Source organism: Oncorhynchus mykiss, chromosome 25 (genome assembly GCF_057628025.1).
Source record: "Oncorhynchus mykiss isolate SJ-2025 chromosome 25, ASM5762802v1, whole genome shotgun sequence".
In the NCBI taxonomy this organism is placed as follows: domain Eukaryota; kingdom Metazoa; phylum Chordata; class Actinopteri; order Salmoniformes; family Salmonidae; genus Oncorhynchus; species Oncorhynchus mykiss.
The window spans coordinates 53,727,649-53,750,275 of NC_143046.1; the positions used below are offsets into that span (position 1 = coordinate 53,727,649).

General features: G+C 41.0%; 1 protein-coding gene across 1 annotated transcript; it reads right to left on the reverse strand.

Annotated features, from left to right (window-relative positions):
* Positions 1 to 700: 700 nt before the first annotated feature.
* Positions 701 to 16,413, reverse strand: LOC110505291 (CAAX prenyl protease 1 homolog). The gene is made up of 10 exons (XM_021584435.3): positions 15,470 to 16,413; positions 12,681 to 12,827; positions 12,459 to 12,545; positions 12,244 to 12,360; positions 11,950 to 12,102; positions 7,362 to 7,503; positions 6,670 to 6,845; positions 6,218 to 6,322; positions 5,416 to 5,559; positions 701 to 1,968 (listed from the first exon to the last, which is right to left on the reverse strand). Exons 1-10 carry the CDS (start codon positions 15,572 to 15,574, stop codon positions 1,744 to 1,746), a joined length of 1,401 nt encoding a protein of 466 aa, XP_021440110.3. The 5' UTR covers positions 15,575 to 16,413; the 3' UTR covers positions 701 to 1,743.
* Between the last annotated feature and the right edge of the window lie 6,214 nt (positions 16,414 to 22,627).

The window sequence follows — 22,627 nt, forward strand, 5'->3', positions numbered from 1 at the left end:
GTCATGGAAAGAGCAGGTGTTCTTAATGCTTTGTACACTGTGTATTCTTGTAAACAGGAGTAATAGTGGATAAATAGATACTAATGGTAATGACAATCAATGGACAGCAGTTTAATGGAGTAATCAATAATCATTTTAGCAACAACGTAGGTTGTGTCTGTGTGGTTAGAGACCTATGGATGGGGCCTCGAGTCTGTGTGGATAGTGTGTAGGAAAGGGAGAGCAGTAGCTGTTAGCCATAAGTCTTATGGTCAGGGGATAGAAGCTGTTTAGAAGTCTGTTTGCTAAGCCTTGATGCACCAGTGTCGCCTGCCAGATGAGAGTATGGAGAACAGTCCCTATCTCGGGTGGCTGGAGTCTTTGCGAAAGGCCCCAGAAAATTGCTTGACACTGCCTAGCATGTAGGTACAATAAAAATAAAAGTGACTCCACAATGACAGAATACATTATTTACCATTCATGTCTATTGGGCACAAAATAATCTGAAACAGCAAAGGCATCCAGTCACAAGCTTGATGTAGTCATTGTGTGCTATGAATATGGGATCAAATAACTTTTTACTACTTTTATACAAGTGAATTGGTCCCAATACTTCTGTAATTTCCAAAACGGTTCACCTGATATGGATGAAGCTGCCCTCAAATCCAAAGTGCATGACTCACTACCATTACCAGAGCAAAGGTGAGACAAATAGGACAGCTGCTGTGAGGGACTTTATTCACAATACTGCAAGAAAAGTACTGTGTCCTATATCAAACCAAACACTTGAGTTTTGTGATGTGACTTATAGCCACCCCAGTCCCCCAGCCTTTGTCGATCAAACCTCGCACATAGGCACCAGAAGTAGAGAACTAAACAATAAAACATTAACAGAAGATTCCAAACCACATTCAAATAGGCCAAAAGTTTACATACACTTTTTTCTCTTTTTGCAAAGCTAATCGCTAATCAATTATTTACAAGTACAGTATGGTCAGACCATTGTTAACAAACAAGTGCATAAAAAAAATGAAATCGTGTCAAAAACAAATGCGAAGAAATGTAACCTAAAGAGTGAATTCCTATGTTGTCACTGGCCAAAGCTTTACTTAAAAACTATCACAAGTCACAGATCCCTGGGAAGTCACAGGCACTCAAACTATATATAACAGTTGTAGATTGAGCCAGTCGACCAGCCTAGGCAGCAGTTTATACTATTAATTAATTGATGGCCCATTCTTTGTACAAGCAATACATCCTATTGACACTTGATAATTCTGGGAGCAGTTTCTTTTTCAAACCCCTCTAAAAATGGATTGGACCGGGACCGTTACAATACAATTTGAGGTTTAATGAGAAAACATTTGGAACGACAAATTCTTCGGGAAGTAAATAAAACTGAGTAAGAAATAAAAACCTTGCTGAAATATAATGAGCAATCCTTGATAAATGTGACCTGTACTAGTGGCAAGTGCTTAAAATAACATTAAGGCAATTATTTATGCCCACAATGGTTTTGTGTTTATGACATCTGTATCTTCATGTTTGCCTAGAATAAGCATAGATGAGATATCTTCGTCGTCTCATCAAAACATTTTGGTATTGTGCAAGTTCGAAATTGAAAAAAGGAACCTACTGGTGAGGATAAAGGATAACAAAAACAGGGCAACAGCAAAAGAGATGGGGAGGACATCAGAGGGCCAGAAGTGGCTTGCGGAGGCCCTTGGGGAGAGGCAGCAGACGTGGCTCTCCCTTCAGGGCCCGTCAGTCCTGCTTGGTGCCTCCCAGGGCCCGTAGGCGCTCCAGGAGGGGAGGGTGGGAGTAGTGCCACATGGAGAAGAGCCAGTCGGCCACAGGGAAGCCCAGGTTGTCTTTGTTGAGCTTGATGAGGGCAGAGTAGAGCTCTGAGGCTCGGCCCATGCCCCGCGCAAAGGCATCTGCCTGGAACTCAAACCTGCGGCTCAAGACCGTCAGACAGAAGGACAGGACCTGGAGGTAGGAATAGGAAACCATTTCAGTTTTCCTCAGTGAAGTATCAGAGGTACTCTTAGCATCCCATCCTCATCTCCATTTTAACAACATTTTCTGTTTAAAGCTGACTTAAAGGAGACCACCTGCTCTGATTCTCCTCACACATCAGTACTGCTGCTACCAGATTCTTATAATACTGCTCAATTTATACACTCCTTCCCCAAAACAGATGTAAAATTGTACTATAAATTGTGCCTTCCTGTATTATAAACTCAGCAAAAAAAGAAACGGCCCCTTTTCAGGACCCTGTCTTTCAAAGATATTTAGTAAAAATCCAAATAACTTCACAAATCTTCACTGTAAAGGGTTTAAACACTGTTTCCCATGCTTGTTCAATGAACCATAAACAATTAATGAACATGTACCTGTAGAACGGATGTTAAGACACTAACAGTTTACAGACGGTAGGCAATTAAGGTCACAGTTATGAAAACTTAGAACACTAAAAATGCCTTTCTACTGACTCAGAAAAACACCAAAATAAAGATGCCCAGTGTCCCTGCTCATCTGTGTGAACGTGCCTTAGGTATGCTGCAAGGTTATAACACTAGGAACACACAATCCCTCATCAGTGCTCAGACTATACGCAATAGGCTGGACTGAGGGCTTGTAGGCCTGTTGTAAGGCAGGTCCTCACCGGCAACAACGTCGCCTATGGGCACAAACCCACTGTCGCTGGACCAGACAGGACTGGCAAAAAGTGCTCTTCACTGCCGTGGTTGTCTCACCAGGGGTGATGGTCAGATTCGCGTTTATCGTCGAGGGAATGAACATTACACCGAGGCCTGTACTCTGGAACGGGATCGATGAGGTGGAGGGTCCGTCATGGTCTGGGGCAGTGTGTCACAGCATCATCGGACTGAGCTTGTTTTCATTGCAGGCAATCTCAACGCTGTGCGTTACAGGGAAGACATCCTCCTCCCTCATGTGATACCCTTCCTGCAGGCTCATCCTGATATGACCCTCCAGCATGACAATGCCACCAGCCATACTGCTCATTCTGTGCATGATTTCCTGCAAGACAGGAATGTCAGTGTTTTGCCGTGGCCAGCGAAGAGCCCGGATCTCAATCCCATTGAGCACATCTGGGACCTTTTGGATTGGAGGGTGAGGGCCATTCCCCCAAGAAATGCCCGGGAATTTGCAGGTGCCTTGGTGGAAGAGTGGGGTAACATCTCACAGCAAGAACTGGCAAATCTGGTGCAGTACATGAAGAGGAGATACACTGCAGTACTTAATGCACCTGGTGGCCACACCCAATACCGACTGCTACTTTTGATTTTGACCCCCCTTTGTTCAGGGACACATTATTCAATTTCTGTTAGTCACATGTATGTGGAACTTGTTCAGTTTATGTCTCAGTTGTTGAATCTTGTTATGTTCACACAAATATTTACACGTTAAGTTTGCTGAAAATAAGTGCAGTTGACAGTGAGAGGATTCTTTTTTTGCTAAGTTTACTTATACTCAAACATTTATTCTATTCTACTGCCATTTAATTTATGTTCGTATTCTATTTTTTACTTTTTTATTATTGTTGCATTGTCGAGAAGGAACCAGCAAGTAAGCATTTTGTTGGACGATGTATACCATGCGTATCCCGTACATACAGTACGACTAATAAAACAACTTCAACTTAGCTTTTTTTACAACCAGATCTCAATTTCTTTATGTAAATGTCATGTTTTTTATAAACTTACCCCAACCAGCGGTTCACGTCCTCATTGTGCAGTACGGAGACTCAGGAAAAAACTGCTCCAAAAACATCCAAATATGTCCTTTATAAATCTGAAAGGCTCTCAGTACAGTGAATCAGGTCTTTAGATGTTGTACATATGGAATTGTCATTGCAAACTTTACCGGTAACGTAATACTTCATTTTGTGCGATACCAGCTGTTTCCCCTATCCAGCTGTTCCATTCTCTGTACAGCCTGCTTCTAGAATGGATGGAGAGGTATTACTCATGTAGCAACAAAATGGAATATAACGGTGCGGATAAAGTTTGGAATTACAAATTTCATGTGTACAACATCTAAAGACCTGCATCACTATACTGAGAGATTTCCATTTCTAAAAGATAGTGCTGAGCGATTAACTGAAATTTGTTATTTTCAATGCTTCAGTTATTTGAATTCCCGAATTGTGCAATGTAGTAGGGTGTTGTAGTTTCTAACAGACCAATAATCGATAGTGTAGCGCAGAAAATGTGGTAATTAACTACAATGACCATAATCCATTGTGCACCTACTTGTCCAGTCTGTTCCTTTTACGCCTGCTACGTAAAAGAGACAGAAGAATTTGAGATATGCGAGAGATAGAGAGCAGTTGGTTTGTGAGGTCTCTACCTGAAAGGACATGATCTAAGTGATTGATAGTTGGTAATCAGCAGTCAAAAGTATGTCTTATTTACTTTGCTGTCTGACAAAACCACAATTTTAGTATTTCTTCATAGAAAGCAGCCCACTCTTTATAGATAAGATGACTAAGAATGAAATAATAAAGACATAAAAAATATATATATACACAACACATATTTTATTAAAGTAAAGTAATATGAATAAATTATGGCTAATAAGTGATAAGCAGTAATGGGCACTCACTACCATCATGGGACTTTTATTAATTGTTTTAGTCTGTATTGTTATATCATTAAACCCACATAATGCATTTAATGTTTACAAGATTTTAAAAAAATAATCGAACCAAACTCAAAAAGGACTCAGCACTACTAAAAGGACGTATTTGGAGAATGTAAAAAAATTCAACATTCTGAGCGTTACTGCACAATGAGGTGTTGGAGGGCCAGTAGGAGGCACTCTTTCCTCTGGTTTAAAAAATAAATAAAAAATATCCCAATGCCCCAGGACAGTGATTGGGGGACACTGCCCTGTGTAGGGTGCAGTCTTTCGGATGGGAGTTTAAACGGGTGTCCTGACTCTCTGAGGTCATTAAAGATCCCCTGGCACTTATCGTAAGAGTAGGGGTATTAACCCCGGTGTCCTGGCTAAATTCCCAATCAAAACATCACGGTCACCAAATAATCCCCAGTTGGCTCATTCATCCCCCTCTCCCCTGTAACTATTCTCCAGGTCGTTGCTGTAAATGAGAACGTGTTCTCAGTCAACTTACCTGGTAAAATAACAAATAAAATGAAGATGAGAAAGTATAACATGCCATTTCCATCAAAAATAGAGATTTGCTTACACATTTTATATCCTTTAATAGATACTCTATATTGTAGGTTTAGATGTATATTTCATTGGATAATATTTGCTACTATGCCCAGGGTATTTTCGCAAAACAAACACTGCACAGCACTTGCAGCGCTAACATCTAAGGCCTCCACTGAAGTGTATTAAGACGTTAGATATAAATGCATTGTTTAAGAGATGGGAGTCACTCACCTCATTATATGGGGAGAAGATGAACTGGAATATGATCATCAAACCAATCAACGTGGGCTGGCTGTCATAGAAACCAAAGGCTATGAATAGCTCCTTTCGTCCAATCAACACAGCAAAGAGGAAAAAGCACAGGAAGGAGTTCATCTGCAAGGACAGGGGCAGGGGGGGAGAAAAATGTTACCATTACCAAGGTTTCCATTCAATTGGCGACAGATTTTAATGCAAATATATACACATTTTTAAAAATAGCCGAAAAATAATTCACTCACCAGTGGTGTTTCCACCAAACGGACTTGTTGTGGATAAAAATCAGTGCGTGATGACATATGCACACAAAATATACTTTTAGCTTATGTTATGCACCTAAACATTTTTATGTTCAATGCGTTTCCATCGCATTTTCAACTCTACCGATAGTTTTGTCACAAAAACTGTTCTTGTTAAATAGCAAATGTGCCTACTCTGGGTCTTGAGAGCTGCGCTCTAGCCAACAGCTCGCAGATACAATGCGGGTAGACTAGTCTAAGTAATTAGATCATTTGACCGACACAATATCACACCATATCAAATGAACAAATGATCTGTCGGCATTTATAAAATTGTACCAAAACTCTGTTTCCATCACAGCTGTCGTGATTATTATACGTTTTTTACACTATGACTTTACTCGCATAAAACCTGTGGATGGTAACATGCTTATTGACATTTCTACATCAACATGTGAATTTCCAGGATCTGCAAGAATGGAATATTGGTATAGATCTGACATGCAAAAGCATATCAAGGGAATTTCCAAACAAACCTGACTGATGACAATGTTTTTCACAGTGTGGCCCAACTTCCAGTGGCCAAGCTCGTGGCCCAATACAGCCAAGACCTCTGGGTTGTTGCAGCCTTGCTTCTTGTTCTGAAAAGAGTTAGAACATAAATAGCTTGATTTTAATGAAGTATGTATGAAACACTGACTACAAATACTAGTATACCATCTTATTGGTTTCTATGATAGGACCCCTCAACAAATTAGATTCATAACATGAAAATTGTAGTGTGCTTGCAAAGCTCCAACCAAGATTACAAAAATGTTCTGTAATGCTGAAGCCGTGCTCAGTAATAATGGAGTGCTTTGAAGAAGAAGCTTGTTTCAGCAATAAATATAATTGAAGGAAATCAAGTTGCAGTCCTGAACCTTCCTTCAGTATTTTAGATTAATAACATGTTGAGACACAGTTCTCTGTGTAAAGGAGTATGTCTGACCTTGGGCTTGGCTTTGGCCTCAGTTGGTGTGTCAGTCTCCTCTGCAGGCCCATTCTCTGGCTCTCCGTCCTTGTTGAGGGGAGAGTAGTCCTCCATCAGGGTGTCGAACAACACTATGCGCTTGTTCTTGAAGAACCCATAGAAGTAAGCGTTACTGTGGGAGGAGCGCTTGGAACCTGGAAGAGTAGGTCAAAACAGATCATTTCAACTAGGGCTCTCAGAGTTAAATCAGTTAATTTTTTGCAATTTTAGTGCAGTTCATTTTTTTGAATCGTGATTTAAGTGCATTATCCGAAACATTCAAAATACACTGAAAACATCCCAAATACATAATCTATAAAGCTAAAAACAAGTTGATATTGAGGTTAAAGAAAGTGTGGTTCCTCAATTTACCTAACCGTTACCTTAAGACAAAAATCAAGACGTCAATATTCTTGTAATGTTTTTTGTATGAAAAATCGTAAATTACAGCTTAATTTGAGCAAATTCGATTAAATGTTTTTAGCGCTTGACAGCCCTAATTACAATACAGCTTTACTGTCCATATGTTACAACAAAAATGTGACCACCTCCCACTTATGCCTTGGACTCCTCAGCGCCCACTCCTCTGATGATAAACAATTATAGATACAGTGGAAGCAGTCCCATCTTTTGGACAAAACTAGTTGTTGAGTTAATGTATTGTGCCTTACCTTCTACTACATAGACCTTAGTGAGGGGGAAATTGATAGACTTAGACATGCTCTCAATCTCTTCCTTCAGCTCGCCCTCTGGCAAAGGAGTAAACTTGTCAAATAGGGGAGCAATGTAATCAGCATAGATGGTCACCAGCACCTAAGAGCGAGGAAGAATGATCAGAATGAAATAGTTTAGACTAATTTGACTATAGCTTAACTCATTTAGCATAATTGAATTGCTTGAGCCTATAAAACTGCTGTTTCAAGGTAGCTAAGAGGTGAAAGTAGGGCTGTTACGGTGACCGTATTACCACCACACGAGTCATGCCAGCAGTCAAATTCCACTTGACCGTTCAGTCACGGTAACTAGGTTTCCCCAAACTCTGAAGCTGCTGATGGCCATTAGTTGTCTACCAAACTTGCCAACTGACTGGTACTCAGCATTCTATTTTCCCTCTAATAACTGACATCAATGCAAATGTTTTTGAAAATCAAACACTTCATGAGAGCCCATGAGCTCAACATTTCTATAGGCTCTGCAATTGCATGCAAAAACATAGTTGATGGCCTCTATTAAAAAGAGGTGGATCCCATTAACTTTCTATAGGCTAGGCCTGCTATATTTTATATTCTCAACTTTCCTAATATTAAGCACATTGCTTATATTTACAACAGGAGTATAGCCTACCTGGCTGCCATGAAAATGAACTACGGGAAAAGCGTCCTCCATTCACTATTTAAGTGCATAGACTACATGTATTTTTTCCCTGTTTCCAGACAGGTGCATGATAATGGTCCATTCTAAATCAAAACTAATTTCACACATACAGTACCAGTCAAAAGTTTGGACACACCTAATCATTCCAGGGTAGATCTTCAGTAGAATAGTAAAGACATCAAAACTACGAAAAAAATACATATGGAATCTTGTAGTAACCAAAATAGTGTTAAACAAATCAAAATATATTTTATATTTGACATTCTTCAAAATAGCCACCCTTTGCCTTGAATACATTTCAATTACCAGGTGTGCCTTCCTAAAAGTTAATTTGTGGAATTTAATTCCTTCTTAATGTGTTTGAGCCAATCAGTTGTGATGTGACAAGGTAGGGGTGGTATACTGAAGTCAGCCCTATTTGGTAAAAGACCAAGTCCATATTATGGCAAGAACAGCTCAAATAAGCAAAGAGAAATGACAGTCCATCAATACTTTAAGAAATGAAGGTCAGTCAATCCGGAAAATTTGAAGAACTTTTTCTTCAAGTGCAGTCGCAAAAACCATCAAAAACCATCACCTCGGCTGCAGAGGATAAGTTCATTAGAGTTAACTGCATCTCAGATTGCAGCCCAAACAAATGCTTCAGTTCAAGTAACAGACACATCTCAACATCAACTGTTCAATCAAATGTATTTATAAAGCCCTTAGAGGAGACTGCGTGAATCAGGCCTTCATGGTCAAGTTGCTGCAAAGAAACCACTACTAAAGAACACCAAGAAGAAGAAGAGACTTGCTTGGCCCAAGAAACATGAGCAATAGACATTAGACCGATCTGTCCTTTGGTCCGATGAGTCCAAATGTGCGATTTTTGGTTCCAACCGCCGTGTCTTTGTGAGACGCAGAGTAGGTGAACGGATTATCTCCGTATGTGTGGTTCACATCATGAAGCATGGAGGAGGAGGTGTGATGGTGCTTTGCTGGTGACACTAATTTATTTAGAATTCAAGGCACACTTAACCAGCATGGCTACAACAGAATTATTCAGTGATACGCCATCCCATCTGGTTTTTGACTTAGTGGGACTATCAGTTGTTTTTCAACAGGACAATGTCCCATCAAGGCAAAGGGTGGCTACTTTGAAGAAACTCAAATATATTTTGATTTAACACTTTTTTGGTTACTGCATAATTCCATGTGTTTTTTCATAGTGTTGATGTCTTCACTATTACCGTACAATGTAGAGAAGAGTAAAAATAAAGAAAAACCCTGGAATGAGTAGGTGTGACCAAACCTTTGACTGGTACTGTATATTATTTAGTATATGTAAAGACAACATTAAATTAAGAATAGTCTGATGGGTGACAATATTAGCCATTCACTTGTGAAATATGTATTATCACTTGTGAATGATGCCCAGCGTGTGCAGTAAGGCAAGAAACAGTGCATGCCTTTTGTGACCTTTTCAAATCATAGTTGCACACATCATATAGCCTAGGCCATAGGCCTATATGTATCACAACTAAAGTGGCCAAATAATTTAAAGAAGGTAAGCACATTAATCCACTTTACAACTGATGTAGAGCCTAACTGGCATACATAGACAGTGCATGAGTTTCAAGTTTGGGGAAGATCATTTTCACCATAAAAATGCACCTTTATAATAAAGCATCACATGCATAATTACATTTGCGGGCACTTTTGAGAATGTTTTTTTTCCTGCTACGTGATTGCATTTTGGAACGGTCGCACTTATAGCCTACTGCCATGTGTGCATTGCTGCGCATTGGTGTTTAGAAATACATTACCGTTCAAAAGTTTGGGGTCACTTAGAAATGTCCTTGTTTTTGAAAGAAAAGCACATTGTCCATTAAAATAACATTAAATTGATCAGAAATACAGTGTAGACATTTAATGTTGTAAATTAATATTGTAGCTAGAAATGGCTGATTTTTTATGGAAATCTACAGAGGGACATTATCAGCAACCATCACTCCTGTGTTCCAATGGCACGTTGTGTTAGCTAATCCAAGTTTATCATCTTAAAAGGCTAATTGATCATTAGAAACCCCTTTTGCAATTATGTTAGCACAGCTAAAAACTGTTGTCCTGATTAAAGAAGCAATACAACTGGCCTTCTTTAGACTAGTTTAGTATCTGGGGCATCAGCATTTGTGGGTTCGATTACAGGTTCAAAATGGCCAGAAACAAAGTACTTTCTTCTGAAATTTGTCAGTCTATTCTTGTTCTGAGAAATGAAGGCTATTCCATGCGAGAAATTGGCAAGAAACTGAAGATCTCGTACAACGCTGTGTACTACTCCCTTCACAGAACAGCGCAAACTGGCTCCAAACAGAATAGAAAGGAGTGGGAGGCCCTGGTGCACAACTGAGCAAGAGGACAAGTACATTAGTGTCTTGTTTGAGAAACAGACGTCTCACACTTCCTCAACTGGCAGATTCATTAAATAGTACCTGCAAAACACCAGTCTCAATGTCAACAGTGAAGAGGCGACTCCGGGATGCTGGCCTTCTAGGCAGAGTTCCTCTGTCCAGTGTCTGTTCTTTTTTCCCATATTAATCTTTTATTTCTGTTGGCCAGTCTGATATGGATTTCTCTTTGCAACTCTGCCAATAGAATAGGTCAACTTCTGTACTATTGGGGATAGTAGCACAGCATAACATAGGCTAGTGCAGGGCTCATCAACTAGATTCAGGCGCGGGCCGATTTTTTTTCTTGAGTGGATGGTCGGGGGGCCAAAACAGAATTACAAATCATTTGTAGTCTGCAAATTGACCAAAAGAAGACCAAACATATATAATATTTGACTAAAACAATCATTTCAAACCTTGCTTACATTTGTACACAATCACATCTCTCTGTTGGAGCTGAGATGCCAGTGAGAAGGACCCGATCACATCACGGGCATTGGCTAATAAGAATTTAGATATCTGGGAGAGCCATGTGAGAGGTGCTTAGGAGCATGGCAGCCGGGAGAAGGACATTATAATTATTATATTCAGCCCAAGTGCACAACAAGTGGCTGCAAAAGGCATGGATTTTTTTAGGGGGCATTATGGTCACACAAGGGGGATGCCGCCAGGAAATTCAAGGCCTGGTGAAAATATTATCAAGTGCTTGTCAAATTGTGAATGAGAGACTGATGAAGTGTTCAGTCTGCACAAGAAACAAAATCAGAGCTCATGCCTTTCATGCAACTTTTTTCAAATCATCATTAGGTTTGCATCATGTAGCCCTAGAATGTATAAAAAAATTTTTTTTTTAAACATATAGCCCAACGTTTTGTATCACAACTAAAGTTGCAAAGTAAATAAGTTAAGGACGTAGGAGAACCTGTTTCTTTGTTAACCGCTCAACATAGAATAGCCGTATGTGCGCACTTCCTTAGAAAATATCCTTTCTATGTTGCTACAGTCAATTGTATTCTTCATACTATAAAATAATAAAAAAAGAATGCCACGGAATTCTAAGCAAATCTTGTCGACTAAATGAACTAGTGTGGCCCACAGCCATATGGCATAGCCATATCAGGGCCTAACATAAGGACAACTCAGAGTATGCTATTCTGTTCTTTTGAAATAGACTACATTTTCTTCAGATCATGCTTCTTTAGACTGGTCTAAAATAAATCATGGATTTATTGTGATGGTGTAGGCTATATTAAATGGATTTATTATACTTTTTAAAAATATAGATGTTCCCAAGGTCTGCATCAGTAGCTTGTAGGCTACGCGTGGAAGCCAGGAGATGCTAAACGTGTTTACATTAATTCACGGTCCATTAACATGAGACCGGCAGTTATTTACTTGACAATCACCGGCTGACAAAAATGTAATGACCGCCACAACCCTAGGTGAAAGGACTAACCAGAGAGACCCCCAGTGCGAAGAGCCAGGCGTAGATAAAGAAGAAGTCTCCACCAATCTTGATGATGTAGAGGAGCAGTGAGGTCACTGGCAACAAGATACACTGGGTCACAATAAACTTCTTCCCAGCATCCTTCAGGAAGAACCCCAGCGTCTGAAAGAGGAACCGTAGACGACAGCAAAAAAACACAGACTGTATGTTTAAAACCATGCCAGGGAAAAAGTGTAATTGATTCAAACTACGAAACGTTTGCCTGTATAATAAGGATGTCCCCAGAGAGTTTGGACATGGTACCTGCTGGTTGAAGCCATGCTTCTCCTCAATGACAAAGGTGTTGTAGATACTCCAGGGAAGACCAGTGAAGGCACTGAACAGAGTCGCAAGCATCAGAAACGAAAGAGACTGGAAGATCTGAAAGAAAAAGAACCATTGAAATATATGTAATGATTCAAGAAAATAAACCTTCGTAATACTGGACTGATCATTTTAACCGTGGAGCATTCACACACTTCATAGTCGGGACCCAATCCAAAACGAGCAGTCACAGTCCCAGCAACTTTCCAAAGGAAAGGGATTCCACCAAGGAGCAGGATCAGCTATGAGACAACAACAGTGTTAAAAACACAAAATTCCCTGTTTGGTGATATGCTCTGTAAGCAGATATAGGCAACTACGTTCTAATATAACAAAGTAGGTCCTAACAAACCAATGGATCTTGTAGTTGGACCTACCGTCCCCTCAGTTTCTGAATATAGTCCAGACCAAAAACTGAAGTTGCTCTTGTCCAGTTGATAAAGACGTGACTTCTCAAAGGTATCCGTGTCCATGATCTTCCCCAATTCTTGTGGCACGTGCATGGTCGACCTGTATATCCTCCGCTATGTGGTTAGAAGGTTATGCTATGTGGTTAGACAAGTTATTCATATTATTTTTCCATTCATATAGCTAATCCTAAAGGCAATCTCCATGTTACAGAATAAAGTTAACTTTTAGATAAAACAATTCCAAACAGTCCTTTACAAGTCAGAACGTTGACTAAACTTAATTTGAACTGACTCGGCCAATTGTCTATTGGGTTGGTCCTTCAGCTGGTCTAAATTTGACAAAATATCCACAGGAAAGTATTATCGAAACGCAGGTTTCTGTTCTGCTATCCCGATTTATTTGCTCATCAACTAAAGGCACAAGACAGAAGTAAGTACATGCAAGCAAACTAACCAACGTCTTGCATGCATTTAGCTACATGGTTTTGCGCATGTAACCGGTGACAGGTATTTGGCAGTACTGGCGGTCTAAAAAGTTGACAAAATAATACTTTCCTGTGGATATTTTGTCTCAAGTTTCAACCAGCCGAAGGACCAACTGCACAGACAACCAGTAGAGTAGCTAAATTAAAATGTAATTGTATTCATCATTCTGGCTTGTAAGGAAATGTTCCATGTTTTTTGTGGTGCTTTGTTTCAGACTGTATATCAACAATTGGTATAACACTGATTTTAGGAAATCCTGAAGGCAGCGTTGTTCTTGGAAAAATATTGAGAGACTGGCAAACACCATTCAATTGGTGACAGATTCATGCAAATATTCAAAAAAACACACCAATAAAATATGCGCATTTTCCCACCAGTGGGAAGTCCAAACAGACTTGTCGTGGATAAAAATCACTGCGTTATGACGTAATGCACAGAAAATTTATTTTTTCGCTTACCTTTTCATGTACCGAATAAAAATCTTATGTTCAATGTGTTTCCATTGCATTTTCAACTCTACCAATAGTTGTCACAAAACCTGCGTTTAAATAGAAAATGTGCCTACTTTGGTCTTGGCACATGGACTCTAGCCAACAGCTTGCAGATACAGTGCGGGTAGTCTAGTCTACATGATGAGATTATTATGGATAGCCTTGAATTGAGAATATTTGTATTTGTCAATCAGAAGTCAAGTATTGATCATCATGTCACTAAAATAAGACCCTAGATATTTTTTAGAAAAGAGCACCAAGATCACTGTGCAATTTCATCACCCTGTGAAGTTGATCATAACTTATTTCATTTGTATCCTAATAAACTCCATGGTTTCTCTGAGTCATAGTGGGAGGACCACACACACCATATCATCGCATTATTTCGATACGTTGGTAATTATATCAACGTTTTCGCATAAAGGCGTTTCCACCTCCATTTCTTACATAATACATTTTACTGACACAAAAAGATCCCACCATGTCGAACAAACAAATGATCTGACAGCAATTGAAAAATAGCACAGAAACTTCCCCTTTCCAGCACAGCTGGCGCAATAATTTTTTAAATACGGTATGACTTTACTTGTATAAAAACTGGACTGAAACATGGTTATTGAAACAATATAAATGAAACTGAGTCAGCATGCTGCTATCTACCTCTCGAAATCCCTTCAGCCATTACATTCGCCCACATTTGGCTCCTTGTAAACGACAATCACTTTTGAACATATGCTGAAATGCCCCTTATCTTTCATGTCTGTGAGAAATAATCTTTCAAATAAAAAAATATGCTTACTGTAGTAGTTTTGCACAGATCCATACACTTTGTGCCTCCAGCTGACAAACTACACTTCCTCCCCAGTTATCTTTCACACAGATGTTCAGAGCATGCTAGATAGCTAATTAGCACTGGTGGCGGCCTTTGACTTCCATAAACAAGTGCTGTAACATGGAGACATGGCGCTGTGGGAACACAGCGCAAAGTGTAGCTACTAATGTACATTTTGTTTTTTATTAAGCATTTATGGCTGATATGAAAGACATTCCTTATGTTTCCAAAAAAGTACCGCAAGCTAATTTTCACCTAAAATCTAACTGCCTGTAGCTCAGGACCTGAAGCAAGGATATGCATATTCTTGATACCATTTGAAAGGAAATACTTTGAAATTTGTGGAAATGTGAAATGAATGGAGAATATAACACATTAGATCAGGTAAAAGATAACCCGACGTAAAAAAACGTTGTTTTTTTAACCATCATCTTTGAACTGCAAGAGAAAGGCCATAATGTATTATTCCAGCCCAAGCGCAATTTAGATTTTGGCCACTAGATGGCAGCAGTGCACGTGCAGTTTTAGACTGATCCAATGAACCATTGCATATATGTTCAAAATGTTGTATCAAGACTGCCCAAATATGCCTAATTGGCTTATTAATACATTTACATTCATAATTGTGCACTCTCCTAAAACAATAGCATGGTATTATTTCACTGTAATAGCTACTGTAAATTGGACAGTGCAATTAGATTAACAAGAATGTAATATTTCTGCCCATATGAGATATGTCTAGGTCCTGGGAAAAAATGTTGTTACTTAAACTCTCTTGCTAATCACATTAGCCGTTAGCCGATCCCGTAGAGGTTATTAACAAACATCACCGGTCAGAAGGTTCTATTGTCAATTGGCGCTAGAGTAGTTACGTCTATGAATGGGGCAGCAGCCGGGGCCTGGTGCGGTATTGACAGAGACAGTTACGAAACAAAGTAAACAATTACCTGTCTGTACGCAAGGTAGGCCTCCCATAGATAAACCGTCCACGAGAACACCAGAACAGCATAAAATATCTTATTTTCGATTGGTAGGTCAAGTATCGTTTCCATCTTTATTCTGGCCTATTTGAAGTTACCAAGGTAGCTAGTTGGACTGCCGCCCGTCGTTCACACACCTTCCGGTCTTTATTCAGAAGATAATAGTTTTATTTAAATAACTTAGTAACTTATGTTAATATACGCAGTTTAAATTGACTAGCATTCACCAAACCACTCAAAATGATGGCTAGCTCATTCGCTTCCAATTTCCATGAATTCATGCAACGGTATGGTGCAGCAGTTCATTTTGCTCCCCGTAAAACAAATGGTTGCACTAACTAGTTCCATGCTTGTAGTGAGCAATAGGTATAGCAAAGATTTATATAACTAAACCAAGATAGACCACAGCCCATCGTTTCAAATGGGAATAAATTAGTCACAGTGGGCAGAAAAAGCAAGGAGTTGGGCAGAGCTAGCGAGATCCTATTGGCGCGTTCTAGCATTCATTGCCTACTCTCTGAAGTTCGCATGTGTAGTAATCCAATTCGCCTATGCGCTCCTTCTAAATAACGCACGTTTTTAAAACTTTGACAAATGGCAAAGTCTACAAAACGTAGTCCACTCTGATCGTAACAGATTTTAGTTTTGGGAATAGAAAACTGTATTGATATCAAATGTTTCATCAATGAGCAGAATGTCGGCCCAAATCCATCTCGTTCCACCTTCTCCCACCGCGGCCACTGGGCTACCATATTTTGTAGTGAGTGGAAACGCCAAGCGCAAGCTTCACATTTATACATCCGGTGAAATATCTGTTTCATTTTTCTATCTGTGGTAAAAGCGTCATTTTGCAGGCACTGCAAGGATACACTTGTTTAACTAACCCAAGATTGACCATAGCCTGCCGTTTCAAATCGGAACAAATCTCTGCTCACTGCTCACCATTGCAACACCCACCCACAGCACGCATTCCAGCAGGTATATTTCACTGGTCACCCCCAAAGCCAATTTCTATTTGGCTGCCTTTCCTTCCAGTTCTCTGCTGCCAATGACTGGAACGAATGGCAAAAATCACTGAAGCTGGAGACTCATATCTTCCTCATCAGCATCACCTGTCAGAGCAGCTCACAGATCATTGCACATGTACATAACCCATCTGTAAATAGACCATCCAACTACCTCATCCCCATATTGTTATTTTTTATTTTTTGCTCCTTTGCACCCCAGTATCTCAACTTGCACATTCATCTTCTGCACATCTATCACTCAAGTGTTTAATTGCTAAATTGTATTTACTTCGCCACTACGGCCTATTTATTGCCTTACCTCCCTAATCTTATCTCATTTGCACACACTGTATATAGATTTTTTTCTATTGTGTTATTGACTGTATGTTTGTTTATTCCATGTGTAACTCTGTGTTGTTGTATGTGTCGAACTGCTTTGCTTTATTTGGCCAGGTCGCAGTTGTAAATGAGAACTTGTTCTCAAATGATTAAATAAAGGCGAAATAAAACATTTAAAAATTAAAATTAGTCATAGTAGGCAAAGTCAAGCACAAGCTAGCAGATCCTATTGGCTTGTTCTAGAATATTTTAGCAAATTTCCATTAGGGAAAGCTTACTCTGTAAAGTGCGCGTGTGCAATAACTAAATTCGGCCTTGCACTCCTTCTAAACAACACTATTTTTTTAAAACTTTGGCAAAGTGTAAAATCTACAAAACTTCGTCCACTCTGTTCCACTCATTCTAGTTTTGGGAACGGAAAACTGTACTGAGATCAAATTTCATTGATGAGAACATTTGCATATCGTTGGCCAAAATCCATCTTGCTCCACCTCATCCCCCTGTCGAACACTGGGCTTCCTCTCATCGTCATATTTGGTAGTGAGTGGAATAGCTAAACGGATGCTTCACACCTATATACATGAAATATCTGGCACATTGTTCTATCTGTGCTACAAGTATAGATAGATGTGTACCGGACCAAGTATGTCTTGGAGTAGTGGGTGTGTCGAAAGGAGTGGGTGTGTCAAAAGTACTCTGCTATAGGTTAGACGCTCTTGATTGAACAATGTTTGGCTATGCAATTAAAAGGGTTCCCATTTGTCAATTCCTGACCGTTCTCTACCTTACATTGCAGAGACATCTGACAAGAAGGGTAGTTGCAGCTCAATATGGCTGCTAGAGTGCAGTATATGGGTGAGTAGGTGTGTCGAAAGGAAAGGAATGGGCGTGTGGAAAGGAGTGGGTGTGTCGAAAGCACTCTGCTATAGGTTAGGTTGTTTTGATTGAGCTGTTTTTCCTTCTGTTTCTTAGCACGCCACTACCCTACCGCAAGCATTAGGATTTCTGTTCTCAAGACAGGATTAGCCTGAGTCATATTTCATTGTTAGTTTTACTTAAATAATTGTACATTTTCAGTTATAAAACTGACAATTGTTTATTTTTCGACTAAAAAGTAATCATGAAGGGTGGGTGTTGCTCCGTGTCCTTATTGTGATTGTCACCCTGACACCAGGTAGCTACTTCCCATGCTGTTTCTGGACATTAGTACTTGTCAAGTGGGAGCGAAGGGCACTCTGTCCGGGTCTTGTTTGCATTCACACCATATCCGTTGAGTAAACAGTTTCAAATCAAATCAAATTATATTTGTCACATGCACCAAATAGAACAGGTGTAGACCTTACAGTGAAATGCTTACTTCCAAGCCCTTAATAACTTCTTATGGCTGGGGGCATTATTGAGTAGCTTGGATGAATAAGGTGCCCAGAGGTGCCCAGAGTAAACTGCCTGCTACTCAGTCCCAGAAGCTAAGATACGCATATTATTAGTATATTTGGATAGAAAACACTCTGAAGTTTCTAAAACTGTTTGAATGATGTCTGTGAATATAACAGAACTCATATGGCAGGTAAAAACCTGAGAAAAAATCCAACCAGGAAGTGGTGACGGGGCGGCCCGTCAGGAAGTCCAGGATCCAGTTGCAGAGGGAGGTGTTTAGTCCCAGGGTCCTTAGCTTAGTGATGAGCTTTTAGGGCTCTATGGTGTTGAACGCTGAGCTGTAGTCAATGAATGGCATTCTCACATAGCTCGGAGTACACGTCCTGGTAATCCATCTGGCCCAGCGGCCTTGTGAATGTTGACCTGTTTAAAGGTCTTACTCACATCGGCTGCGTAGAGCGTGATCACACAGTCGTCCGGAACAGCTGATGCTCTCATGCATGTTTCAGTGTTACTTGCCTTGAGGCGAGCATAGCTTGTCTGATAGGTTCGTGTCACTGGGCAGCTCTCGGCTGGCTTCCCTTTGTAGTCTGTAATAGTTTGCAAGCCCTGCCACATCCGACGAGTGTCGGTACCGGTGTAGTACTATTCGATCTTAGTCCTGTATTGACGCTTTGCCTGTTTGATGGTTCGTTGGAGGGCATAGAGGGATTTCTTATAAGCTTCTGGGTTAGAGTCTTGCTCCTTGATATGGCTGGTCTACCCTTTAGCTCAGTGTGAATGTTGCTTGTAATCCATGGCTTCTGGTTGGGGTATGTAAGCACAGTCACTGTGGGGACAACGTCCCCGATGCACTTATTGATAAAGCCAGTGACTGATGTGGTGTACTCCTCAATGCCATCACAAGTCCCGGAGTCCCGGAACATATTCCAGTCTGTGCTAGCAAAACAGTCCTATAGTTTAGCATCTACTTCATCTGACCACTTTTTTATAGACCGAGTCACTGGTGCTTCCAACTTTAATTTTTGCTTGTGTGCAGGAATCAGGAGGATAGAGTTATGGTCAAATTTGCCAAATGGAGGGTGAGGGTGAGCTTTGTACAGGTCTCTGTGTTTGGAGTAAAGATGGTCTAGAATTTTTCCTCTGGTTGCACATTTAACATGCTGATAGAAATGAGGTAAAGGTGATTTAAGTTTCCCTGCATTAAAGTTGCCGGCCACTAGGAGCACCGCCTCTGGATGAGAGTTTTCTGTTTGCTTATGGTGGAGTACAGCTCATTGAGTGCGGTTTTAGTGCCAGCCTCGGTCTGTGGTGGTATGTAGACAGCTACGACAAATACAGATGAAAACTCTCTAGGTAGATAGTGCGGTCTACAGCATATCATGAGATACTCTACCTCAGGCGAGCAAAACTCTGAGACTTCCTTAGATCTCGTGCACCAGCTATTGTTTACAAATATGCATAGGCCCCCGCCCGTGTCTTACCAGGGGCTACTGTTCTGTCCTGCCGATGGGGTGTTTAACCCGCCATCTGTATGTTCTTAATGTCGTCGTTCAGCCACAACTCGGTGAAACATAAGATATTGCCGTTTTTAATGTCCCGTTGCTAGGATATACGTGCTTTCAGTTCGTCCCATTTTTTTCCAGTGATTGAATGTTAGTTAGCAAAATGGAAGGCAAGGGCAGATTAGCCACTCATCGCCTGAGCCTCACTTTTTGCGAAACCTACGTTTCCTTTTCCAATCACGGGGATCTGGGCCTGGTCGGGTGTCCGTAGTATATTCCTCATTCGACTCATTGAAGAAGAACTCCTCATCCAATTTGAGGTGAATAATCACAGTTTTCGGTCATAAGAGACGGTAGCAGCAACATTATGTACAAAACAAGTTATGAACAACGCGAAAAAACAAACAAAATAGCATGTTTGGTTAAGAGCCGATAAGACGGCAGCCCTACCCTCCGGCTCCATCTTCCAATGGCTGGAAGTAAGTTTGTGTTTATACTGGACCTCCCACCCCCACCTACTGTCAACCAATCATGTCACTTCAGAGCTATACATAGCCATCCGCATTGTTACAAAATTTGAGAAGCACACTGCAGTATGGAGAATGATTTGGCCTCTGCATGCCTCTGGGGGCTCCGTAATTGCGTCACACCCTCCATAAGAAGCCTCCAATCACATTTTCGGATCAAGCATAAATTGGCTTTTATCGTCTCGTCATGCAGCCCAATCAGCCACGCAAAACGGTCTTGAGGGGCAACAAATATCCCCAATTAGGTGATTCTCTTTCCATTCGCCCACTCCTTTCGACACAAGCACTCGCCCATACTCTGGTCACCATATTAGGCTGCAGCTACCCATACTTGCTGCTGACATGCTGTGTTGTTTTGTTGCTAATATGTCCTTTGTCTGCTTTTGCCTATTTCAAGGTCACTTACTATCTAGAGAAACTGCATCACCAGATTAGTGTAAACAGTGGGTCGCACTGTAATGATAGCTTTTTCCATGTACTATCCAATGTACCGGTAGTTATAGCAAATCAAATCAAATTTTATTGGTCACATACACATGGTTAGCAGATGTTAATGCGAGTGTTGCGATGGCCGAGCGGAGTAGGCAAGATGCAATAGATGGTATAAGATACAGTATATACAGATGAGATGAGTAATGTAAGATATGTAAACATTATTAAAGTGGCCTTGTTTAAAGTGACTAGTGAGTCTCTATGTAGGCAGCAGCCACTCTGAGTTAGTGATTGCTGTTTAGCAGTCTGATGGCCTTGAGATAGAAGCTGTTTTTCAGTCTCTCGTTCCCAGCTTTGATACACCTGTACTGACCTCGCCTTCTGGATGGTAGCGGGGTGAACAGGCAGTGGCTCGGGTGGTTGTTGTCCTTGATGATTTGGCCCTCCTTTGACATCGGGTGCTGTTGATGTCCCCACCCTCTGGAGAGCCCCACCCCTCTGGAGAGCCTTCCGGTCGAGGGCAGTGCAGTTGTCGTACCAGGCGGTGATACAGCCCGACAGGATGCTTTCAATTGTGCATCTGTAAAAGTTTGTCACCGTTTTAGGTGACAAGCCAAATTTCTTCAGCCTCCTGAGGTATACTTCTTCTTGTACCATTTCAGTTTGTCTGTGATGTGTACGCCGAGGAACTTGAAGCTTTCCATCTTCTCCACTACTGTCCCTTCAATGTGGATAGGGGGGTGCTCCCTCTGCTGTTTCCTGAAGTCCAAGATCATCTCCTTTGTTTTGTTGACGTTGAGTGAAAGGTTGTCTTACTGACACCACAGTCCGAGTGCCCTCGCCTACTCCCTGTAGGCTGTCTTGTCATTGATGGTAATCAAGCCCACTACTGTTGTGTCGTCTACAAACTTGATGACTGAGTTGGAGGCGTGCATGGCCACACAGTCATGGGTGAACAGGGAATACAGGAGGGCGCTGAGTATGCACCCTTGTGGAGCCCCAGTGTTGAGGGTCAGTGAAATGGAGATGTTGTTTCCTACCTTCACCACCTGGGGTCGGCCCGTCAGAAAGTCCAGGACCCAATTTCACAGGGTGGGGTTGAGACCCAGAGCCTCCAGCTTAATGATGAGCTTGGATGGTACTATGGTATTGAATGCTGAGCTGTAGTCAATGAACAGCATTCTTACATAGGTATTCCGCTTTTCCAGATGGGATAGGGCAGTGTGCAGTGTGATGGCGATTGCATCGTCTGTGGATCTTTTGGGGTGGTATGCAAACTGAAGTGGGTCTAGGGTGGCAGGTAAGGTGGAGGTGATATAATCCTTGACTAGTCTCTCAAAGCACTTCATGATGACAGAAGTGAGTGCTACGGGGCTATAGTCATTTAGTTCAGTTACCTTTGCCTTCTTGGGTACAGATCAAAATAATCTTGAAGCGTGGATTCCGATTGGTCAGACCAGCGTTGAATGATTCTAGTCACGGGTAAATCCTGTTTGAGTTTCTGCCTAAAGGACGGTAGGAGCAAGATGGAGTCATGGTTGGATTTGCCGAAAGGAGGGCGAGGGAGGGCATTGTATGCATCGCGGAAGTTAAAGTAGCAGTGGTCAAGTGTATTGCCCGGGCGAGTGCTGCAATCAATATGCTGATAGAATTTAGGTACCCTTGTTCTCAAATTTGCTTTGTTAAAATCCCCAGCTACAATAAATGCAGCCTCAGGATATATGGTTTCCAGTTTACATAGAGGGGGTATATACACAGCTGTGACAATAACTGACGAGAATTCTCTTGGGAGGTAATATGGTCGGTATTTGATTGTAAGGAATTGTTTGTTCTGTTGGCACGACGCATGAAGAAACCCGGTGGCTGTACCAACAACCTATCCCAAGAGAGCCATGTTTCCATGAAACAGAGAATGTTACAATCTCTGATGTCTCTCTC